Consider the following 25,478-nt stretch of genomic DNA (forward strand, 5'->3'; position numbering starts at 1 on the left):
GGCTCCCCGTGCTGCCGCCAGCCCATTGATAGCAGGGCTCCCCGTGCTTCCACCAGCCCATTGATAGCAGGGCTCCCCGAGCTGCCAACAGACCATTGATAGCAGGGCTCCCCGTGCTGCCACCAGCCCATTGGTAGCAGGGCTCCCCATGCTGCCACCAGCCCATTCATAGCAGGGCTCCCCATGCTGCCACCAGCCCATTGATAGCAGGGCTCCCCGTGCTGCCACCAGCCTATAGATAGCAGGGCTCCCCGTGCTTCCACCAGCCCATTGATAGTAGGGCTCCCCATGCTGCCGCTAGCCCACTGATAGGTGGGCTCCCTGTACTGCCACCAGCCCATGGATAGCAGGGCTCCCCTTGCTGCCACCAGTCCATTGATAGCAGGGCTCCCCGTGCTGCCACCAGCCCATTGATAGCAGGGCTCCCCGTGCTTCTACCAGCCCATTGATAGCTGGGCTCCCCGTGCTGCCACCAGCCCATTGATAGCAGGGCTCCCCGAGCTGCCACCAGCCCATTGATAGCAGGGCTCCCCGTGCTGCCACCAGCCCATTGGTAGCAGGGCTCCCCGTGCTGCCGCCAGCCCATTGATAGCAGGGCTCCCGGTGCTGCCACCAGCCCATTGATAGCAGGGCTCCCGGTGCTGCCACCAGCCCATTGATAGCAGGGCTCCCGGTGCTGCCACCAGCCCATTGATAGCTGGGCTCCCCGTGCTGCCACCAGCCCATTGATAGCAGGGCTCCCCGTGCTGCCACCAGCCCATTGATAGCTGGGCTCCTCGTGCTGCCGCCAGCCCATTGATAGCTGGGCTCCCCGTGCTGCCGCCAGCCCATTGATAGCTGGGCTCCCCATGCTGCCATCAGCCCATTGATAGCAGGGCTCCCCGTGCTGCCACCAGCCCTTTTATAGCAGGGCTCCCCAAGCTGAGCTGGTGTTAGCTGCGATGGAAAATGTGCAGATGCTTTCCCCAGTGCGGGATGTCTCCCTCTCCCTCCCCACTCCGGGAAGTGACAACTTCAGCCCTGCTCAGTGATAACCTCCCTGACATGCAGCATGTAGGCCTGAAGGCAAGAGGAGCCTTTCCACCATCTCCAGGCCCTGAGCACCTGCCTGGTGGGACGTGCTTGTAGCAGAGCCTGTTGAAAACCCTTCGATCCTCACTGGGGCTTTGCCGTTGCCAGGACTGAAGATCCTGCGGTGCTGCAGTCACTGCGAGATTGTGGGCACGATCAAAGGGGAGAAGAAGTTCAAAGGGGCACACTGGCACTGCTACCGCTGCCGCAACGGCTTCAACCGGCGGGACGAGGCGGTGAAGCACTTCAAGACCCACTTCCGGAACCCCCACACCACCTTCCAGATCCAGGTCACTCAGGTGAGCACTGGTGTGTGAGGTGGCATGAGGGATCCAGGGAGAGCTCTGGGGGTGGAACAGAGGCGTGGGGGTCTGCAGGGGGATCGTTCAGTGGATAGGGCACTAGACTGGGCTCTTTCCCAGCTCTGCCACTGACTCCCCGGCTGGCCTGTGTAAGTCCCTTCCCCTTGCTGTGTCTCTGTTTCCTCCTCAAGGAAAGGGGCTGGTGGCCCTTGCTCCCCGCTGCACAGCGCTGACGTGAAACCCCCGCCAGAAGCATATTCTCAGAGCGATCTGTGTGGGTAGAATGCAGGGATTGCTGTGCAGGCAGCAGCCTCAGTGAGAATCCAAACCCCTCAGTAGCTATAGGTGTGCAAACCTCCCTGGAAAACAAGCCCTGTCTACACTGTAACATTATCTGCTGCTGCTAAGGGCTGTTAACAGTGAAAGCTATCAAAGATGGTTTAACTGCAGGTCTCAGGTTCAAGCCTCTTGAAGACCCCCGGCTGGTCATCACAGCTTCACAGCCACTGGACTAAATGAACTAATAAGCCTGACTTCACTGGGTCTTGTGTGATTTTTAACTCTCCTACTGTTGAGCTAGTGCAGCTGTGACAGCCACCCCAGCTCCCCCCGTCTCCCCCTGACAGGTGGCTGCAGGAGGCATAGGCAGCTTTCACCTCGATGAATGTTTGTCACGGCCTCTGCCTCCATGCAGGATGTCAATAGCCGCCAGTATTACCAGCACAGCACCGAAGCCCACCCCAAGGCCTATGGTAGCCTCCATGTGTCCACCGGAGCCAGCATTGATGTGATGGCCATAGGCTCGGTGCTGGCCCAGACCGTCCTGGCATCAGGATCTCCTGTCTTCACCACCGACAAGGGGACAGAAAGCCTCTCGGGCAACCCTGCCAAGGTACATTTTGTTACGTGGTGGGGACTCTCTCAGAGCGAATGGTCACAGGCCAGGCATGGGGCAATAACAGACCATGCACAAGGCACTGAGTCTTGATCAAGCCTGGGAACACAGTCCTGCTACACCTTCTGGTGAAAACAAGGCTGGGGTGGGGGACGGTAGATGGCTTTCATGCTGATCTCCTTATGTGTGTTCCGTGCCATTTCTCCTCCCCCAGCCACGCTGCTGAGCACAGAACTTTCTACCATCCGGGCGCAGAGGCAAACAGTGTCTCCCACTGCCTGTGTCTAGTACGTGTGTGTCTCCTCAAACTTTGTGGCTCTGGTGACCCTGGGATCTAGGCACCAAATACAAGCAGTTCTGCTTCAGCGTTGTCCTGGCAGGACAGCTGGCTCTGCTCCGCGGCCCGAATGCTGCTGCCTTTACTGAGGAAAGGCAACGTGCACACACAGGTCTGTTGCAGGAGGGATGTGAACTGAGCCTGATTCCCTGCGGCAGGGAAATCCTCTTCACAGGGATGGCAGCGAGCCCCAGCCTATATGGTTTGTGATGATTGCAATGTCCTTGAAGTAGTGTGAGGGGAGAGGTGGTCCCTTGTTTAGCTGGGTCCGACCCTTTCAAGGGCTTGGTAGATGAGGACGAGGGCCTGGAACTGGATCTGAAGCTCATTGGGGAGCCAGTGTAATCTGTAATGCAGGTACTGCCTTGTTTAGCCTAACCAAAAGATGGCTGAGGGGAGATATGATTGCTCTCTATAAATATATCAGAGGGATAAATACCAGAGAGGGAGAGGAATTATTTAAGCTCAGTACCAATGTGGACACAAGAATAAATGGGTATAAACTGGCCATCAGGAAGTTTAGACTTGAAATTAGACGAAGGTTTCTAACCATCAGAGGAGTGAAGTTCTGGAACAGCCTTCCAAGGGAAGCAGTGGGGGCAAAAGACATATCTGGCTTCAAGATTAAACTTGATAGGTTTATGGAGGAGATGGTATGATGGGATAACATGATTTTGGCAATTAATTGATCTTTAACTATTCATGGTAAATAGGGCCAATGGCCTGTGATAGGATGTTAGATGCGGTGGGATCTGAGTTACTACTGAGAATTCTTTCCTGGGTATCTGGCTGGTGAATCTTGCCCACATGCTCAGGGTTCAGCTGATCGCCATATTTGGGGCCTGGAAGGAATTTTCCTCCAGGGCAGATTGGAAGAGACCCTGGGGTTTTTCGCCTTCCTCTGCAGCATGGGACACGGGTCACTTGTTGGAGAATTCTCTGCTCCTTGAAGTCTTTAAACCATGATTTGAGGACTTCAGTAGTTCAGACATAGGTGAGAGGTTTATTGCAGGGGTGCGTGGGTGAGATTCTGTGGCCTGCATTGTGCAGGAGGTCAGACTAGATGATCATAATGGTCCCTTCTGACCGTAATATCTATGAGTCTATGAGTATGTGGCTCGTACACCTGGTTTATAACCTCTCTGCCCCGCTGCAGGGAGCTTAAGTCCCCGAGTTCCCTTGGCAGACAGGGCATTGTGATGTCAGACCGTTCTTTCTCTGGTGGTGTGGCAATGAATTACACCATGAGCGGACTCAGTCCCACAGAGAAGGAGCTGACAGTGCTGGGAGGAGCTGACAGTGCTTTACTTCCTGTTAGGGCGATGCATTGCCAAGGCTGTGCGAAGCAGCTGAGGATTTGAGACTGGCTTCACTTACGCCAGCAGGGGGGTAGCTTCTGCAGCTCAAGTGTGCGGGACACTTGGTGAAGAGTGCAGGAACACAGATACTGAATGCCCCAGAGGCACCACGGGGAGCCTTTGTATATGGGAGACTGGTTACAATGTGGCCTAAAAAGTGATGTGCCTGTTAATGTGGATGAGTTTGCGGAGCTTTAGTACCCAAGAAATTGAGAGGACTAAAGGCTCTAGCTAAAGCCAGGTATAATGCAGATAATAGGTATGCAAGACTACTCCCCAAAGTTCTGCCAGGGCACCTTGATCCTCACCTGCAGTACCCTTGCTGTTCCAGTCCTGGGTCACACCTGAACAATAGGCAATTCTGCCAAATGAGGTGGCAGTGGTTGTAACATAGACAGTTGTCCCCTGGGACTAGTACAAGATATCAGAGTCAGGAAATCCTAGAAGCACTGCTGGAAACTGAGCCGCCAACTCTGACCTAGGCCCTGCTTGGCTAATGAAAGATCCAAGAGTATCGTGATCCCTACAAAGGAGACTGTCAACACGTCACTTGAGGAGGGAAATCTACCATGCACCCCAAAGTGGCCCATAAGTCAGCAACACTTGAGAAACCAGCACACAGCTAAACCAACTTCTCCAACGATAGCCTGGTACTCTGGGGGAGGGATAGCTCAGTGGTTTGAGCATTGGCCTGCTAAACCCAGGGTTGTGAGTTCAATCTTCGAGGGGGCCATTTAGGGATCTGGGGCAAAAATTGGGGATTGGTTCTGCTTTGAGCAGGGGTTGGACTAGATGACCTCCTGAGGTCTCTTCCAACTCTGTGAACTCCCCTCCCATTCCTGAGCAGGCTAACTGAAAAACACACCACAGGTCATCTCCACCTGCATCTAGACGCTGCCAATATCCTGAACCATTCAGACTTCAGCTTTAGTAACGTCTCTTGACCATGGATGGGACAGTACACCCATATTGCCTTTGCTGGGCCTCTCTCAAGTGTTTGATACAGCTGACAATGGAGTCCTTCTGTCCATCCTCAAACACATGGCAGGGAGTTGTGGATTCATGCTGTGGTGGCTTCAATCATTCTCAAGCTGCACCCGGAGAGTTTTGCTGGACACCTGCTCCTCCAACTCCAGAGCCCTGGACTGTGGTGTCCCAGAAGGAATCCAACCTTTTCCCCAACCTGGTCCATATCTGTATGGAACCACTGGGGGAGATTGTGAAACAGTGTCTATGTGAAAGGGGGTCAATTTTGGAAATTTGCCAAGGTGCCACTTAGATTTTAAAGCTGAAATTTAACAACCTAGATTTGCCTACTGCATAAGTGTTATACCTATTGTTAAATGAAATCTAATAGGATAGCCTCTTTTCACTGACGCTAAGGAGCTTTCTAATTTAATGCTAAGTTCTTTTCAGGCCAGCTTTTAACTTAAACAGTATTTCTCAAATCAGGACACTTGGTTACTTTTAACTAATCAACAAGTTATTATTTCACCCAGAACCCCAATATACAATCAGCTGTTTAACAACCAAGTGTAGACACAGCGGTGCTGTAGGTACCTACTGACGGACACCAATACAGTCTCGCCAGCAGGTGTCAAACCCTAGGGTTGAGGCTCAGCAGGTGCACCAAGGAACATGCAAATCACCAAGATTTCTTCTTACAGGTACTTATGAACATTTTTTTGTACCTAACACGTTTATCACCCTGGTAGTATTTCTCCAAAGGGTAATGATATGCTTGTCGTTAAGACACTTTTAAGAGTACAGTCCGTGCTATGGGAGCACATTGGTCCAAAAGAAACAAATTTAGACTATCAAAAGCAATTGCTTGAAGTTATGGTTCAAATCTCTCTTAGGCCAATTTGTTTGGACCTATAAATGAGGGAATGCAGATAGTTAAAATAAAACTTATGGTTACCTGGTGTCTCGCTAGAGAGTATAGACTTAAACAAGATAACCTACAATTATTTATGTTACAGAACAGAAGGGGAAATACAGTCGTTGAAATGAAATCTCACCACTTCTTATTCTCTTATTCTCCCCTAGTATGGGGGTGAGTCCTTTCCACGCAGCTGGTCCAGGTGTCTGTCGCATTGGGGATCCTGCAGCTTCTTTGTGGGTTCAGCCAACTTTGGGGTCGCACATGGTGACCTCAGTTTTCTATATCCTGATTTCAGGGCTTGGTGGAATGGGCAGCCCTCTGATTTCCGTTGGCCATATGCCATATTGCTCTCAGCTTTCAGCTTTGAGTTTCTTTCTCTGCTGCTTCTGTTGATATCCAGTAGAGAGCGAGAGTGTATAAGAAATTTCTTTGATGCTTCGTTTAGTCCAAGGTTTGCTCATTTCATGGATTGTATTTCATAATTTGCCGCAAGTATTGATTTGGTATCCCCCCCTTTTAAGCAATTTATTTTAATATTCCAAAGTTTTACCCTGGTTAAGTGAATATGTCTTTCAATAATTCTTATGACTGCTAGGGTGCAATCATTTACCAGGAAAACAAAATATCTTAGAGTCTTCTAAATCTCGTGGACATGATCTGTACATTCTCTGGTTATATCTAATACTCTTCATTTCATGCCTTTCAAAGCTTGTCATATACATTAGGAACAAGAGAGATTATTTACATATGTAAGTGGGGGACAGATCCCACTATTGTGGGGAACTTTTCTGGCTTATACACTACCCTGGTGGAATGGGCTAGCAAAAGGATCCAAGTCCTCGCTCCCACTTCCTTTACCCAGAGGCCTTCCTGACCTTGAGGGCTCCCCTTCCACTCTTCTGTGTGGCAGAGCCCTTGTAACCCCGACAAGGCTGGGCCCAGGATTCCCTTTGGGGCTTGACCCCCAACATTTCGTGGTCACTTAGGACAGGGGTTAGGGTGTCCCCATTCCAGGGTGGTCTTTCCGCTCTGGATGCTTCCCTGACCCACTGATCACTGCATAAAATTCAAGCAAATACAATTTATGAAACAGCAACCAATTTAAAAAATAAGGAAACAATGGGAAAGGTTAAAGAAAAACATGTAACCCCGCTCTTTGGCACGGGGACGTCACAACCAGCGTCTCTGGAATGTCTGGGCAATTCACAGTCTGTTTCTCACAAGTCCCAGGCCTCCCTCCCAGGCCCTGGCTGTGCTGCAGGGATGCTCTGAGTTGGACACTTGCTCTGGTGGTGGCCACACACCCTCAGGTTCAAGGTGGCAGAATCCTTCTTCCCAGTGTCGGCCTCCACTTTGGGGTTATGATCCCCCTCCAAGTCTGGCCAGCAGGACCTCTTGGTTGGGGTGTCTCCCTGCGCTGGGCCCACTGCCCAGGGTCCCCCTCGCTCTTCCCAGCTGCTCACCACACCTGGCTCCAGCCCCAGCACTGACGCTACTCTGCCTCCAGCCCCCTGGGCTGCTTCTCTGGCCCCTCTGGCTCTGGTTGCTGCAGCTCTGCTCCCAGCACTGACCTGCTCCCTGGGCTGCTTCTCTGGTTCTCTCTGGCTGGCATGGCTCTGCTCCCCAGCTCAGCTCAGGCCCCTGCTCCCTTATCTCGGCCCCACTCTGGCCCCAGTTCCAGCTCACACAGAGGATGGGACCCCCTGGCCTCCTGACTCCCTCATTAGCCTGCCTGCCCTGTCAATCAGGCTGACCTGGAGCATTGGCCTCTCTCCATTGCCCCTGGGACTGTCAGTCCCTAGGGTCCTGATTTCCAGTCAACCCTGCCCCTTTCTTTTGGTACCAGGAGCTAGCAACCAAAAACTCCACAGAGTTTTAGTAAGGGGCCAACAGTCCCCTTACACATAGAGAGATGTATACCTGGTTCATAGGCAAACAAATGTGCAAATTTATAAGTTGGGGTCAATATCTATGTATATATATATAAATCAGGAAGTTTGACCTATGGAATTTTCAGGTTTTTGGGTCACCAGCCAAGCTATTTCTAACTGGTTTAAAACCTACATTTTGTTTTTCTCTCCTGTGATTCTTAATTAACATATAGGAGACAATAGCCTTAGGGCACTCTGCGTAGGAAAAGAGCTCAGTTACTCTTGTTTGTCACCTGGCAGGGGCTCTCCTTTGCTAGACTGAGAGAAAAGAATCTCCTCCATAAATAAATTATGGGAGTCTTTGATTTGAGAACCTAACCATAATTGAAAAATTTCTTATCAAGCAGCAGTGCTTTCCCTTTTTGGGAATTGCTATAGCTTAATTAATGCTCCCCAGGGCCAGACATGGGTGGTACATGAACACCTCTCCCCTCCCCCATTTGGGGAGGCTAGCCCCCAGACCTGTCACTTCCACCCGAGGCCCTGCCCCTACCTGCCCCTCTCCTCCACCGGAGCCCCAAGTCCTGGTCCACTGGCTGGCCTGAGTCCCAGCCCACTGGCTGCCCCAGGCCACCAGCCGCCCTGCCCCTTCCACCCCAAGCACCAGTCCACCAGTCGGCCCAAGCACTGGCCTGCCTGCCCCAGCCACCCCAAGTCCCAGGACGCTGGCCAACCCATCCCAGCTGCCCTGGCTGGCCCACCCTAGCCGCTCTGAGTCCCAGGCCAGTGGCCAGCCCTCCCCAGCCAGCCCAAGCCCATCCGTCTCCGCCCCGGCCAGCCTGAGCCCCAGCCCACCGCCCCAGCCACCCCAAGTCCCTAGCCCCTGCTGGCTTTGAGGGAGAGGTTGAGTGAGGGCAGGAAGAGGAGCAGTGTGGGTGGGGCCATGGCCTGGCTGTTTGGGGAGGCTTAGCCTCTCCTGGTCTACTATATCCGCTGCCCATGTCCCCAGACAAGATGTCTCACCTGTTGAGATGGGCCTATTGACTGTCATTGCCTTTAGATCCAAAAGGAAACAGAGTGATTGCCACCTGATAGTTAAAAGGGCAGACAAAAAGTTGTCAACAGCATATTTTCAAGGCATATTTTAACTTCTGTACATCTTACAATGGCATGGACTAAGGTGCCAGCCACACCTAGGCAACACCCAGCTTCTACATGACCTTCCCATCAGACACAAAGCCAAACCTAGCTGAAGTGTCTCAAACTGAATCCTGAAAGACCAAGATGCTGCTGGTGGGGAGAGGAAGGATTTCAGAGAACTTGCCATGTTTCTATCACCACCCTCCCTTGAGGCCAACTGCCTTCTGCTTGTCTAGACAGTCAGTGGCCACCTGGATACCCAAACAGACACAGATAATTAAAGCTCTCTTCCCGCTATGGGTGGCAAGATGATCATTCCCCTCTCCCATCAGGTTCAGACATAGCGACGGTGAGGCTCCCAGTCCCCAGTTTGATTACTGGAATTCTCTATCCCTAGGTATGGAGGGGACAACTTTTAAAAAGCTGCAGTTGTTCCAGAATACAGCAGCACAGGCCTCAGAGAGCTCAGTGGGATGCTGCTCCCTGCTCTGCACTGGCTCCCGATTACATTCAAGATCTTGGTTGACCCCTTCAAAGCCTGTCATGGGATTGGCCTGAGTTACCTGGGAACTCACCTCACCTTGTGAGATCATGGCTTCCCACAACAGCTGCTGAAACAGCAGGGACTGTCAGTCTCAAGAGCAAGATCAGTTAATGCAGGAGGGTGGGCCATGTATCTGGAACTCGCTGCCAGCTGAAATCAGAATGGGCATGATTCTCGGAGCCTTCAGAACACAAGACAAAACCAACTTTAGAGCTATCTTTGTGCATATGAGCAATGTTGAGTTCCTGCTGGCTGCAAGGATGAGAGGGAGCAATTTATCTATCTCCCTGGAGTGCATAATTTCTTCATAGATTCCAAGCTAGAAGGGACTATTATGATCATCTAGTCTGACCTTCTGTATCACACAGGCCACAGAACCTCCCAACATAATTCCTCAAGCAGATTGTTTAGAAAAACATCTAATCTTGATTTAAAAATGGTCAGTGATGGAGAATCCACCATGATCATTAGTAAATTGTTCCAGTGGTTAATTAGTCTCACTGCTAAACAGTTACACCTTATTTCCAATCTGAATTTGTCTAGCTTCAACTTCTAGCCACTGGGTCACATTTGACCTTTCTCAGTAAGAGCCCGTTATTAAATATTTGTTCCCCATGTAGGTACTTATAGACTGTGATCAAGTCACCCTTTAACTTTCTCCTTATTAAACTAAATAGATGGAGATCTTTGCATCTATCTCTATAAGGAAGGTTTTCTAATCCTTTAATCATTCTTGCAGCTCTTCTTGGAACCCTCTCCAGTTTATCAGCCTCCTTCTTGAACATCCTCTTTAAGCCAGTACACCTTGTGCTGAGTCCCCAGAGTGCATATTCTGTCCCTAACACACTCCCAGGGCAGTGTCTCACTCTGTCTTCTCTTTTCAAAGGACAGCAGTTTCAACAGCAGGATCATGCTGGGAGTAGAGGAGATGGCGGGGCTCAGCACCTCCTCCTCATCCCTTCCCAACCATCAGACCCTGGTGCTGATGGACCCTGATGGAGACAGTGGCAACATCATCTTTGAAGAAGGAGACAATTCTGTGGCAGGGCAGGTAAGAAGGGAGCTGGAATTGTAGCAAGACAGTCAGAGGAAGGATGGCCCAGTGGTTAGGGTTCTAGGCTGGGCCTTGGGAGACCTGGATTCAAGTCTCTGCTCCACCACAGACACCATGTGTGACCTAGGGAAAGTCACGTAATCTCTCTGCCTTGATTCCCTATCTGTAAAAATGGATCTGAGCAGGGTTGTGAGGTAAGGATTGTTTGGTGCTCAGATACGAAGTCACAGTGCCATATAAGTGCCACCGCTACGCAGTCAGAGCCTGCCTGGATGCACATTTCATGCCTTGTACATGGGGAGCTTGGAAATACAGGGCAGTAGTTTTAGTCAAAGGGTGAGGCAAGCATGCATAGGACTGTGTTTATTGCTGTGGCTGTGTAATGCATTGGTGCTCATCTCCCCCCTCAGGCTCAGCGGGAGGCCCCTCTTTCTCGCTATGTCACAGTGGTCTAAGTTAATTAGCTGGGGAACTAGCAAAGCACCAGTCTGTAGCCCTGTCCCCTTGGGCAGGGCCTAGCAATAAGCAGGAGTCTCGGGGCCTGAGCCCTCTGGGCAAGGCAGGGCAATCAGCAGTCTAGGGGCTCTGGCCCTTGGGGCAGGGCTTGACTGCTGCTTGATAAGAAATTTTCCAACTATGGTTAGATTCTCAACTCAAAGACTCCCATAATTTATACACCTGGTGGTGATGGGCGGTGCCGAGTGGACGGGGTCCGAGCCCTTGGGTGCCCCCACTCTGAGGTGGAGCAGTTGCCTCCCCTCCCAGTTGGGGGCCCTACCGCTGATGCCATCATGCCCAACGCCCTGGTTGTGGGTGCTGAGCTCATTGCAGTGCCCAGGCCTGGCATCGTTGAGGGCCCCTTTCCCATCCCCTCAGCCCCTGACTCCAATCGACAGGTGCCGCACCCCTGTAGCTTAGCTGCTGGGGATCCTTACCCCGCTTCTGCCCCAGCTCCTGATTCCATTGCTGGTCCCAGCCCCGCGCCTGCCTCTGACACGTTGCCCGCCTTCTTCCCCTCTACCTCCCATACTGCTGCCACCCCAGTGTTGTCTCATTTCCCCTTTGTTCGGACGACCCTCAGGGGGTGGTTTTTGTGTCTCCCTTCCCTGACCCTTTAGGGGCTGCTCTCTTCCCTCCACCACTCTCTCCCTTGCCGGGGATGGGGATGGGGATGGGTTGCATGGCCCCACCGCTACAGGTGCCGTGCCGGGGGTCTGCCCCCTGTTTGCCCATCTCTGTGGGCCGCGGGGTCATCACAGGGGCCCAGCCAGAGGACGATCGCAAGTCCGTGACCCCGTCCCTCGCTGCACTGTGGGATGAGCCGCTCTGCTTCCTGGTGGAAACCCGTGGTTTCAAGGGTAAGGTGCAGCTCGCTCTCCAGGGCTGTGGGGACTTCCACCTCGTCCTCTGGACCATGAAGGCCATTTTGGAGGAGGGGAGGGGGACCGAGAGGCAAGACATCATGGCCTACCAGTGGGCCCGCAACTTCTGTGACTCCCTGCTGGCTTTTGGGGTCAGTCACGGATTGTTGTGAGGCCTGCTGACACCCCTGCCTGCAAGGATCCTCCCCAGCCCTCACTATGAAACCAACCATCTTTGCCACCTTAAACACCCGGGGCGTGGGGTGGGTCTCCACAGGTGCCAGGTGCTCTCCTTTCTTTGGGAGGGAGGATACTCTGTGATTTTCTTGTAGGAGACCCACACCGCTCCAGCTACCGAGGCTAGTTGGTGGCTGGAGTTGGGGGATGGGGTGTACTTTAGCCCTCAGCACTCATTTGCTGGGGTGGCCACCCTGTTCTCCCCTGACCTACGGCCCGAAGTGCTGAAGGTCGCTGAGGTCATGCCTGGTTGCCTGTTGCACCTCTGGGTCTGTATGGAGGGGCTGACGTTGAACTTGGTCAACGTCTACGCCCCAAACTCAGGCCCAGAGCAGGTGCGTTTCTATTGGCAGGCGTCTGCCTTCCTCAACACCTTGGATCCTCGTGAGTGCCTGGTCCTGGGCGGGGATTTTAATACCACCCTTGAGGACCGGGCTTGCTCTGGGCTCGAGAGCAGCCAGGCCGCCACAGGCGTCCTAAGGGAGATCGTCGACCATCACTCCCTCTGCGAAGCGTGCCGGGAGAAGCGGGAAGAGCCCTGGGCCCTGGAGAACCGTTGGACCCAGGGCGCGTTGGTTCGATCACACATCCATCTCCTTCAGGAGATGGATCGCAGCTCCCGCTTCTTCTATGCCCTGGAGAAAAAGAGGGAGATTAAAAAGCAGGTCACCTGCCTTTTGGCAGAGGATGGTACCCCCACTCACAGACCCGAGGAGATGCGTGGAAGGGCCAGGGCCTTCTATGCTAACCTCTTCTCCCAGGATCTGACCAACACCAACACTTGTAGGGTGCTCTGGAACAAACTTCCAATGGTCAGCGTGGCGACTGGGACTGGCTGGAGCTACCTCTCACTCTGGCCGAGTTCTTGGAAGCCCTCTGTCACATGCCCACCAATAAATCTCCGGGCCTGGACGGGCTGACCATGGAGTTCTACCATGTGTTCTGGGATGTCCTCGGCCCAGATCTTGTCACCGTCTGGGCCGAGTCCTTGGGGAGTGTGGTCCTCCCTCTGTTGTGCAGGTGAGCTGTGCTCACCTTCCTACCCAAGAAGGGGACCACCGCGACCTTTGGAACTGGTGTCCCATCTCGTTTTTCAGCACAGACTACAAAGTCGTAGTGAAGGCCATCTCGCTGCGGCTGGGGTCCGTGCTTGTGGATGTGGTCCATCCTGACCAGACCTATGCCGTCCCAGGCCACACCATCTTCGATAATTTGTACTTGTTCCGGGACCTCTTGGAGCTCGTGTATAGGGATGGTCTGTCATTCACCCTCCTGTCCCTGGACCAGGAGAAGGTGTTCAACAGGATGGACCATGGGTATCTTCTGTGCACTCTGCGGGCATTTGGCTTCGGGCCCCAATTCGTGGGTTTTCTCCAGGTGCTGTATGCCTCTGTGGAGTGCTTGGTCAAGCTCAACTGGACCCTGACCAAGCCGGTCAGCTTCGGCTGAGGGTTATGTCAGGGGTGTCTGTAGTCAGGCCAGCTGTATACTCTGGCAATCAAGCCCTTCCTCTGTCTCCTCCTCTGGAGGTTGATGGGGTTGGTGCTTTGAGAGCCAGAGTTGCGGCTGGTCCTGTCAGCATATGCCAATGATGTGCTTCCTGTGGTCCAGGACCCGGGCAACCTGATGCAGGTGGAGGTCTGCCAGGCGATCTACTGGGTTGTCTCCTCCACCCAGGTCAACTAGGTCAAGAGCTCTGGCCTGATGGTCGGGGCAGGGTGGCAGATGAGCTCCCTCCCACCTGCACTTCAAGCCATTCGGTGAAGCGCAGGTCACTGCTCTATCTCGGCGTTTACCTTTCCGCCATGCATCCTTCTCTGCCAGAGAACTGCAGGATTTGGTGGCCAGGGTGGGTGAGTGGCTGTGGAGATGGACAGGACTCCTCTGGTGCCTCTCCCTGCGGGGGAGGGCATTGGTGCTGAACCAACTAGTCCTGTCCATGCTCTGGCACCGGCTCAACACCCTGAACCCGGCCCAGGGATCCTGGCCTGGCTGAAGAGGGTAACTCTGGAGTTCTTCTGACCAGGGCTGCACTGGGTCTCTGCAGGGTTCTGAGTCTTCCCTTGGAAGAGGGAGGACAGGGCCAGGTCTGCCGCCACATCCAGGTCCATGTCTTCTGCCTCCAGGCCCTGCAGAGACTCCTTTATGGTGCAGGTACTCCGGCGAGGAGTACGTTGGTGCACGCCTTCCTCTGCCGCCTTCGAGGGCTCCAATACAACTGGCAGCTCTTTTTTCTCCACCCGAGGGGTCTTCTGCGAGACCTCTCCAAGCCACCGACCTTCTACCAGGACCTACTCCGGACCTGTAAGCTGTTCTTGGCAACCAGGTCTGTTGTGGCCACCGAGGGGGCGGACCTTCTCACGGAGCCCCTGCTACACAATCCCAACCTACGTGTGCAGGTGGCATAGTCTCCCTCTGTGCGACAGAGGCTGGTCCTGGCAGAAACCACCGGAATCTGAGATCTCCTGGACTATGATGGGGGGACTGGGTGGATCCCCAACTGCTTGGTTGGTGCATGAGGCTCTCCACCCTTCAGACCCCACTGCACGTACACGAGGACGTGGGGAATGCCTTGTCGCTCACCTCTTGGGTTTTCCTTGAGTGGGTCCTGCGAGAGGGTGCTCCCCTCCCACCCCTCACCCCCGGCCCTCCGGATATTTTCATTAGGCCCCTGTCCCGTGAGTCCCCACCCCCAGTCCTCTCCCTTCTATAACCCAAGCTGGCTGCGTGCCCTGCAGCCAGTTCGCTTCTGAACCGTGCCACTGGACCAACTTTACACGCTTGTACTCCACGTGTTTCACTTCTTCATCCTTGTGTCCCGCCCTGATACCAAGTGGCAGGACGATCTACCACCTGTAGAGGGTGAGGAATCCTAGTGGGTCAGCCTCTATTCCGTCCTAGTCCCACAGCCCCCTGGGGATATCGGTTGGCGGCTCCTTCATGAAGTCATGAGAATGGGCATGTACCTGGCACGGTTCACCCCTGTCAAGGCTGATTCCCCTCTCTGGCACTCCGAGTGCGGAAGATGGGGGCCCGCAAAGATTCTTACAATTAATACTGGCCACTCCAGGCTTGTAGTAAACTCCCAAGGTTACAGCTCTTTTTTCCTGAGTGAAATCAGGAAGGCCAAATCATACTTGGAGGTGCAGCTAGCAAGAGATGTTCAGAGTAACAAGAAGGGTTTCTTCAGGTATGTTAGCAACAAGAAGAAAGTCAAGGAAAGTGTGGGCCCCTTACTGAATGAGGGAGGCAACCTAGTGACAGAGGATGTGGAAAAAGCTAATGTACTCAATGCTTTTTTTGCCTCTGTCTTCACGAACAAGGTCAGCTCCCAGACTACTGCACTGGGCAGCACAGCATGGGGAGGAGGTGACCAGCCCTCTGCGGAGAAAGAAGTGGTTCAGGTCTATTTAGAAAAGCTGGACGAGCACAAGTCCATGGGGCCGGATGCACTGCATCCGAGGGTGCAAAAGGAGTTGGCGGATGTGATTGCAGAGCCATTGGCCATTATCTTTGAAAACTCATGGCGATCGGGGGAGGTCCCGGATGACTGGAAAAAGGCTAATGTAGTGCCCATCTTTAAAAAAGAGAAGGAGGATCTGGGGAACTACAGGCCAGTCAGCCTCACCTCAGTCCCTGGATAAGTCATGGAGCAGGTCCTCAAGAAATCAATTCTGAATCACTTAGAGGAGAGGAAAGTGATCAGGAACAGTCAGCATGGATTCACCAAGGGAAAGTCATGCCTGACTAACCTAATTGCCTTCTATGATGAGATAACTGGCTCTGTGCATGAGGGGAAAGCAGTGGATGTGTTATTCCTTGACTTTAGCAAAGCTTTTGATACGGTCTCCCACAGTATTCTTGCCAGCCAGTTAAAGTATGGGCTCGACGAATGGACTGTAAGATGGATAGAAAGCTGGCTAGATCATCGGGCTCAATGGGTAGTGATCAATGGCTCCATGTCTAGTTGGCAGTCGGTATCAAGCAGAGTGCCCCAAGGGTCGGTCCTGGGACTGGTTTTGTTCAAAATCTTCATTAATGATCTGGAGGTTGGCGTGGATTGTATCCTCAGCAAGTTTGCAGATGACACTAAACTGGGAGGAGAGGTAGATACGCTGGAGGATAGGGATAGGATACAGAGGGCCCTAGACAAATTAGAGGATTGGGCCAAAAAAAATCTGATGAGGTTCAACAAGGACAAGTGCAGAGTCCTGCATTTAGGACGGAAGAATCCCATGTACCGCTACAGACTAGGGACCAAATGGCTAGGGCAGCAGTTCTGCAGAAAAGGACCTAGGGGTTACAGTGGACGAGAAGCTGGATAGGAGTCAGCAGTGTGCCCTTGTTGCCAAGAAGGCTAACGGCATTTTGGGCTGTATAAGTAGGGGCATTGCCAGCAGATCGAGGGATGTGATCAGGCCCCTCTATTCAGCATTGGTGAGGCCTCCTCTGGAGTACTGTGTCCAGTTTTGGGCCCCACACTACAAGGATGTGGAAAAATTGGAAAGCATCCAGCGGAGGGCAACAAAAATGATTAGGGGGCTGGAGCACATGACTTATGAGGAGAGGCTGAGGGAACTGGGATTATTTAGTCTGCAGAAGAGAAGAATGAGGGGGGATTTGATAGCTGCTTTCAACTACCTGAAAGGGGGTTCCAAAGAGGGTGGAACTAGAATCATAGAATCATAGAATATCAGGGTTGGAAGGGACCTCAGGAGGTCATCTAGTCCAACCCCCTGCTCAAAGCAGGACCAATCCCCAACTAAATCATCCCTGCCAGGGCTTTGTCAAGCCTGATCTTAAAAATCTCTAAGGGAGGAGATTCCACCACCTCCTAGGTAACTCATTCCAGTGCTTCACTCCCCTCTTAGTGAAAAAGTTTTTCCTAATATCCAACCTAAACCTCCCCCACTGCAACTTGAGACCATTACTCCTTGTTCTGTCATCTGCTACCACTGAAAACAGTCTAGTCCCCCATGAGAACCAGGGCCTGTCATCTAGTAACTTCTGTTAGTTGTCTGAAGAAAGCCTCGTCCACCTCATCCCCCTGATCTGGTGGTCTGTAGCAGACTCCCACCACAACATCACCCTTGTTGCTCACACTTCTAAACTTAATCCAGAGACTCTCAGGTTTTTCTGCAGTTTCATAGAGGAGCTCTGAGCAGTCATACTGCTCTCTTACATACAGTGCAAGTCCCCCACCTTTTCTGCCCTACCTGTCCTTCCTGAACAGTTTATATCCATCCATGACAGTACTCCAGTCATGTGAGTTATCCCACCAAGTCTCTGTTGTTCCAATCACATCATAATTCCTTGACTGTGCCAGGACTTCCAGTTCTCCCTGCTTTTTTCCCAGGCTTCTTGCATTTCTGTATAGCAGTGGTCCCCAACACGATGCCTGCGGGCGCCATGGCACCTGCCAGGACATTTATGTGCGCCCGCTGGTGCCAAGGAATGAAGAGGAGAGGAGTGAATCCGCCGGAGAACATGCCACCGATGAGCGATTCCAGCGGAGAAGCCGCCACCGAAATGCCACGAGGAGTGCGGCCACCGGAGAAGCGTCGCCACCAAAATGCCGCCGAGAAACGTTGCCGTCCGCCACACTCTTCTGAAGGCATCAATGTGCTCTTGGCCACAGAAAGTTTGGGGACCACTGGTGTATAGGCTCTTAAGATAACTTGCTGATCATCCCGCTTTCTCAGTATGAGGCAGGAGTCCTCCCTTCTTACGCTCTCCTGCTTGTGCTTCCTCCTGGTATCCCATTTCCCCACTTACTTAAGGGCCTTGGTCTCCTTCCCCCGGTGAACCTAGTTTAAAGCCCTCCTCACTAGGTTAGCCAGCCTGCTTGCGAAGATGCTCTTCCCTCTCTTCGTTAGGTGGAGCCCATCTCTGCCTAGCACTCCTCCTTCTTGGAACACCATCCCATGGTCAAAGAATCCAAAGCCTTCTCTCTGACACCACCTGCGTAGCCATTCGTTGACTTTCACGATTCGACGGTCTCTACCTGGGCCTTTTCCTTCCACAGGGAGGATGGATGAGAACACCACTTGTGCCTCAAACTCCTTTATCCTTCTTCCCAGAGCCACGTAGTCCACAGTGATCCGCTCAAGGTCATTCTTGGCATTATCATTGGTGCCCACGTGGAGAAGCAGGAAGGGGTAGCGATCTGAGGGCTTGATGAGTCTCGGTAGTCTGTCCGTCACATCGTGAATACTAGTTCCTGGCAAGCAGCACATTTCTTGGAGTGGTGGCCATGGAACCCCATCCCAGGGACAATGCATCTCATGCCTTCCAATCGGTGGAGTCTCCTTCTATTCCCTTCCCTCAGATGTATCATCTAGTCCACTCTTCGCATTAGTACCTGTGGAGAGAACATGAAAACAGTTGCTCACCTGTATCTGCATTGCTGGTACAAGGATGCTCCCCTTTCTTCTTCTGGAGGTCACATGCTGCTGATTTTCTTCACCGTCCTTCTGTCCCCACTGCGCAACCTGCTCTGATTCTGCAGAATGTTGTGCCCGCAAAAACATATCCTGACATCTGTCCAGGAAATCTTCAGTTTCTCTTATGCATCGCAGGGTTGATACTTGTTTCTCCAGGCATTGAACTTTCTCTTCCAGTGTGGAGACCAGCTTGTACTTTGTACAGACAAAGTCGCTTCTGTCCTGTGGAAGAAAGACAAACATGGCACATCCAGTGCAGGTCACAACAGCTGATCGCTCACCATCCATATTACCTTCCTTCTAAGAGCTTCCTCAGCTGTTGCAGTTACTACTCAGAGAAGCCGGTAAGATGAAAGCCTCAGTGGGCTCTCCCCAGGCAAACTCCCTCTGTTAGCCTCTCCGCTGTTCGCTGCTCCACGGATTCGCAACTGGCTGCCTTTTTATAACAATCAGGCCCACTCAAGGCCCACCTGGAACAAAGCACTCCCAGTTCACACTTTTCAAACAATCAAGCTATGGTCAAACTGACAAACTGTCCCCGCAACAGACACTCAGATACTCACACCCCCCCCCAGCTCCCAAACAGCCCCCCAATGCAGCACTTAGCGTAGCTCCTCTCTGACAGACCCCAGTCAAACTCCCTCTGTTAGCCTCTCTGCTGTTCGCTGGAGACTGTTCTCAGTGGTAGCAGATGACAGAACAGGGAGTAATGGAGTAATGGTCTCAAGTTGCAGTGTGGGAGGTGTAGCCATCTGCAATACTAGGAGGAGGATAGTGGACAGGTAGGTGCTCTGCGACTGTGGGGCCTATTTCTGTTCCTCCCTGGTCTCACGCACCCGGGCAGAGTTCCTATGGGCGGTGTCTGCTGGCTCCCTAGACAGCTGCAAGGAGCAGTGAGCGCTGTCCAGGGTTCTCTGCTCAGTGTCCCTCTCTGGATCCCTAGTTCTGAACCTGTGACCTTCACTCCAGACCCTGTTATTCTTTAGTTGTCCCCCAAATTCATTTGTATCCCAGATCCAGTGGTCCCTCCCGCAAAGCTGGGGGAGGAGCCTTTTTGACCTATAGTTGATGGTTTTTCCTTTCCCCATCTTCCTCCTCTGTCAGTCAAGGCCATTGGTGTGCTCTGGACACTGCGGCCAGAAGAAATGTTAAGGAAGGATTTTAAACCTGTAATATCCATCTGTACCAAATTTCTGTGGAAGGTTTTCTTCGGAGGGTCAGAAGGAGTGTTTCAGCAGCCAGGAGTTCATGCTGATTGCTTCTCAGTGCTTAGATAATTCCACTCAAATGGCTTCCTTCTTGGCCTGGACATAAATCCCTGATCGGGGAGGGTGTGAGTTTTGCCAAGACTTGCTAAGAATAAAAGGAGGACAAAATGTGGAGATTAAAGGGCTTTGACTTGACTAGAGGTCGCTCTGTTTCCCTGCAGCACCCCTATGTCTGCTGCTGAAGGCCAGGTGGGGAGAAGGTGCCTTATACAATTGTCTAAATGTATTACACATGATGCTTGCAAGCCTTAGACCTGGCTCGGGACCACTGCACATTAGTCTGGTGGTGCAACAGTGGTTTTGAGACGACACAACAGCAGAGTTTTGCCTCCCCTTCATGACCCTTTGTTGCCCTCTGATTTTCTCCTTTCTCATCCCTTCACAGTAGCAGCACTTGGGGTTAATGACCAATTCACATTTCTGCTAAAACTTAGCTTTGCCACACTAGCCCAGTCCCACCTTTCTGTTCTTCCCAGACCCAGTCAAGCTGCCTGCTTACTTGGCACGTGCCATAGACAGGACCCAAAGCAATCAGTGTGGGCCCTGAATGCCACTTCAGGAGCAGGAAGTCAGACTTGAGGATCTGGTGCTAGAACAGGATTCTCCACTGCATGTTCCCTTGCCCTCTCCTTTCACTGCTACACTTAAGGGACCTCTTTCTCCCTCTCCTTCTCCCCACAGCCCTGTGAGGGGCTGGATCAGAACTTGCTGGAGAAACAGCTGATTGAGCTACACCAGCAGAACCAGCAGCTGCTGGAGGAGAAGAAGGAGATGGAACAGAAGCTTCGGGCAGAGATCCTGCAGCTAAAGGAACAGGTAGGTACAGAGTGGGAGTGTGGCCTCACGGAGCATGCACCAGGGTCTGCAGCACAGCTGGATGGGCCTCCTGAGAGTTTATACAGGGCGAAGGGTCTCCATGACAGGCACCCTGAAGGGCTGTGGCAGCAGTTCTTCAGGTGTGAAATCTCTCTGGAGAAGCAACAACTGCACTTGTGAGAGAAGCAGCTCGGCAGAGCTTTCATGGAGGAGACCTGACTCCAGGACAATCTTTTCAGGTCTTTCTGCTTGGGTGAGCTGGGGGCAACATTCTGGGTGATCCATGCAGGCTGGTCTATGGAATGGCAATCTATATGCTCCCACCGCACCACTCTGGACGTGTGAGGCTGCCTCTGACATCCCATCAGGTTTGGAAATCTGCAGCCCAGCAAGGCTGAGAGAACAGTAACTGGGGACTGCTTGTCCTTCAGCCCACATGGTCTTGATTTCCTGCCATGGCGTGGGGAGAGAAGAGGGGAACTCAGCTTTGGAAACCTTCTAGAGGAAGGGAGCAGAAAGCAAGGCTGCTGGAGAATACATCCAGTTAATTTAACATCCAGTCTGCCTTGCTGAGTTCTGCAGTCACGGTGCATGAGTTCTCCAGACTACTCTAGAAAAGGGCACCTGGAAGCAATGTGGCTCGTCCTTCACCCTCTTCCATATCTCAGGCTTCTGACTTTTGGTTTTAACTGCTAAAGACCAACAAAATACCCCCAATGCCAGCAAACTGAAATTGGCATTTATCCAATAAACCACCAGAAAAACACTGGAAATGGTTACTTGTATCTAAGGACTTGTCTACATGGAGTAATAACGTGCTCTCTGAGGTTGTGATTTCTGAAGGGCATTAATGTGTTATGCATTAATTAGTCTGCATAGACCCTGCTTGTGTGCACTGAAGGTTCCTGAGTGTGCTTTAAGGTATGCTTTTGAAACATTACTACTGTAAAGTGTACTAGGGAACGTTACAAAGCGATTACTCATTGCAGTGTATACATTACTCATGACAGTGTAGGCAAAGAGAAAGTCTGAACCCTCCTGATTTTTAGAGATCTATATAGAACTCAAAAATCGAAAACTGAAATTAATAACCCCTGATGAACAGAAGCCCTGTCCATGCCACTGATTTCAATGCATGCTTTCATTCTTGCCCAGTAACATTTCAGACCCAAATGTGAAAGGATCTCACCTGAATGTGAAAGAAAATGGAAGATTTAAAGGAGTTACTTGTGTACATCCCTTTTCCTCTTGTATCGTCCTCCTGGTCACTTTCTACCTCCCTCTATCTCCCCAAAAGCCTCCCTGCTTAGCCCATGGTAGGTGGGATGTGAAGCAGAGGCAGCTTGCTCCTTCCTGAGCTTGCAGGGAGAGAGGAGACTGCATCAGGCCTAGCATGTAGGATCACAGATGTGTCCTGTTTCTCCCCCAATATCAGGTCACCCACAAACTACTGTCCCCACAGCAGTGAAACTTTGGGGGCAGACACATGGGAGTTCCAGACACTATCAGAATCCAAATGGCATTGGGAGTCAGAGTCAGCTCCCACCTGGCTAAAGCACTCAGAGCCCTTGGGGTAATCCATCCCAGTCTGCTGCTATCGACATGAAGAGAGACCGCCATAGCCTCACATTCAATATGTCGTCACACATATCGAATCTATTTCCCCATGTTAGGTATCCTCACACCTTCCTGTCAACTGTCGAAATGGGCCATCGTGATTATCACTACAAAAGTTTTTTTCTCCTGCTGATAATAGCTCATCTTAACTAATTAGCCTCTCACAGTTTGTATGGCAACTTCCACCTTCTCTGTATGTATATCTATATCTTCTTACTGTGTGTTCCATTCTAGGCAGCCGATGAAGTGAGCTGTAGCCCATGACAGCTTATGCCCTAATACATCTGTTAGTCTCTAAGGTACCACACCTCCTCCTGTTCTTTTAGCCTCAGTGCTGATTTGCGTCTGGCTTAGAGGCTTTGGAAACGTACTGAGTGAACTCCTGACCCTGCTGACATCAGCGGGAGTTGTGTCCCGCTGGGATTTCACCCACTATTTTTGCTGGGTGCATATATAACCCTTATGGAGATGATGGGGTGTTAGCAGTGGCTACAGCCCAGGCAGAGAGAGGGTAGACTTTATTCAGGCTTTTCTCCTTTCCAGTCACTCTGCCACTGTCTCTCAGGCCTGACCAGCAGCCCTCCCTGCTGTTGCAATTCTGGGTTTCTCCTGAACATGGACTAGCAAACACCATCAAACGATGTGGCGTTTTGGGATGTGGGGACAAAGCGGTGGTCTTCAGATCCATTTACCAGAGTCAAGACTGCACCCAGGTCCCCAGACATGAACGGTGAGGGTAACTGTAGCCACCTGATGTATGCTCCGCTGATGTCTAGGTAACCCCTAGGGCTCCATGAAAAGCAGGAGCTGTGCTTAGTGCACAGTCCAGAGCAGGATGGTGCTGCACTGGGAGTGTGGGGGAGAGTAGCGGTTGTTATAGTGTCTTGTGCTATTGGGAACAAAGAGTTCTGTGTCCAGCAAGCTGCCTGCTGCATTGGGTCTGACCTGCTTTGCTTGTGTTTTGTCATGAAGGAACTGGCCACGGCCAGATATGACCCTAGCTCCTGTTTACTTTCAAGGGTGCCTCTTTCATGCTGCCTCCATGCGGGTTCTTTCTTTCTTTCTTTCTTTCAGATTGCCAGCATTGTCCAAGCTAACGTCCGCATGGCAGAGGAGCTGAAACGGTACCAAACCTCAGATGACCTGGAGAAGAAAGTCAGCAAGATGGTAGGTCTCCCTCCTTCTCCTTCGCTGCTTGAATGATCACCTTATGCTGTTACCATTTGACTCTGGCTTCATGGGTAAACCCTGGGGCATGCTGATAAAGGGGCAGTGCCAAGTAGTTTTGAGCCCAACATGCCAGTTGTAGGGTGTAAATGCTTTCACAAAACATGAACAGACAGAATTTCATGCATTGTTTGTCTGTTAAACAATATAAACACTGTGCCAGATTTAAAATCAGCGCAGCACCATTGTAGTCAGAGAACTCAGCGTCATGGGGCCAGGGCATCTGAATCAGGAAGTGAAACTGCCCAGCCTGGTTTTGCTGTCCCACTAAGGAAACAAGCAGCATTAGTGATTAAAAGCTATTTAGTGTAAAACCCAGAGCACTCATGTTAGTAATTTAGGTACTGAGCACCTCCTGGAGCATACTTAACTCCCACTGAACCCCATGAGCACATCCTCCTCCTCTTCCCCAGCATCTGCTGCCAGTCCACCTCATCCTCCTCTTCCCCTGTACTTTTGGACCGTCCTCTCTTTTGCAGCTCCAGGCTCTGAAGATTTTCCTTTTCCACCCATATGTAGCACCAGCCATGACCACAAGCAGCAGGGCTAGCTCCCCTTTCTCATTTGCAGCTGCTTTTAGGGCCCTCCAGGTTCTGCCGTGCAGTGAAGAGCCTGGACATGCATTAGAATTGGCTGGAGAGAAGGAGCCATGACCATGTGACCACCCTGCTGTGCCAGCGTGTGACTCTTTCCAGGTCAACTGTGGTGCCACAATATATATTTTTCAAGGGGTTGGTTGGGATTCTCCTCTTCCTCCCTATACTCACAGCTTGAAAATTCGCTTTCTGCCATTTGTTCCTAACGCATTAGACCTTTAAAAGGTCTCAGGGTCTATGTCTGCTTGGCAAAGCCAAACTTTCTGGGAAAGGTGCCTGCTGCGTCTTTGCTTTGCAGCACCGGAAGTCAGGGACTTGAATCCACAGGGCTCTTATGATGTGTCTACACTGCAGTTAGACACCTGCGGCTGGCCCTGGTCACATGACTCCAGCTCGCGCTAAGGGGCTGTTTAACTGTGGTGTAGACGTTTGGGCTCTGACCCTGCGAGTGGGGAGGATCCCAGAGCCCAGGCTCTAGCCGGAGCCCCATGAGTCTGAGTCAGCTTACCTGGGTCAGCCCTGGGCCAGTCTAATTGCCATGGAGACATGCCCTTAGGGGCTAGGCAGTCCTGACCTGCCACCCAGTAACCTGCTAACAGCTGCGGGAATAGCAGCTGAACTCTGAGAGAGAACCCCAGTCTTGGAATCTGATTGGTGGAACACTGGTGGTCCTGATTGGTCCCCAGCTTCTATTTCAACCCAAGCACAGGAACCAGAAGTTGTCCACACAACTGGGTTCTCCCTGCTGAGGACTGCTTCCTCTGAGATACCTGCTCACCTGACCCAGCCTGCTTCCTGACATGTGACTGCTGGTTTTACCCTCTGGCTTGCCTCAGACGCTGACCTCCTCCTATCTGACCTGGCCTGGCCCCTACTCCCGCTCTAACCACTAGGTCAGACTGCCTATGCCCCAGTCCTGACACCTGAGGCCAGGGCTGAGATGTCACATGCCAAGCTAAGGCTGGAGGGGTCAGTACTTGGAAGAGGTTTAAGGAAAATGTAGATGCTATAGGAAGAGATGGCAGTGACTCAGCAGGTGATGCTCTTCTTTTTGAGTCACTACTAAACCTGGGGCCCCAGCGGTGTGCTGCCGAAGGCCCCATGACATTTTTCATATAGTAGAAATGTTAACCCAGGTCCAGATCCTAAAAGATATTTTGGTGATTTCAGCAGGAGTTAGATGCCTAAAGCAGAATCTTGCTCAAATTCCAACTCAGATGATTACAATCTAAAGTACCTCCCTATGTTCCCCCTTCTGTTTCAATTGGATGAGGCTTTCAGTTCTGCTTTTGTGCAGCATTGCTATGGCTGTTAAACAGCTGTCCTGTTCCACACCAGAGGGGGCTGCCTATCTGTGATGGATGAATTGATTCTTATAAACCAGTGGCGCCCAAACTTTTCCTCTTGCGCCCCCTCTTGCCAGTAATGGAATGGGACCACGCCCCGGCCCCACACA

General features: G+C 52.0%; 1 protein-coding gene across 1 annotated transcript in view; it reads left to right on the top strand.

Annotated features, from left to right (window-relative positions):
* The window catches only part of LOC144275602 (uncharacterized), an 88,693-nt gene that overhangs the window by 62,060 nt on the left and 1,155 nt on the right, over nt 1-25,478 (top strand). The window contains exons 3-7 of the mRNA XM_077834986.1: nt 1,180-1,370; nt 2,068-2,265; nt 10,290-10,454; nt 20,448-20,582; nt 23,274-23,366. Coding sequence (XP_077691112.1) covers nt 1,180-1,370; nt 2,068-2,265; nt 10,290-10,454; nt 20,448-20,582; nt 23,274-23,366 — 782 coding nt within the window. The remainder of the gene's footprint in view (nt 1-1,179; nt 1,371-2,067; nt 2,266-10,289; nt 10,455-20,447; nt 20,583-23,273; nt 23,367-25,478) is intronic.

This window comes from Eretmochelys imbricata, chromosome 15 (genome assembly GCF_965152235.1).
Source record: "Eretmochelys imbricata isolate rEreImb1 chromosome 15, rEreImb1.hap1, whole genome shotgun sequence".
Classification (NCBI taxonomy): Eukaryota; Metazoa; Chordata; order Testudines; family Cheloniidae; genus Eretmochelys; species Eretmochelys imbricata.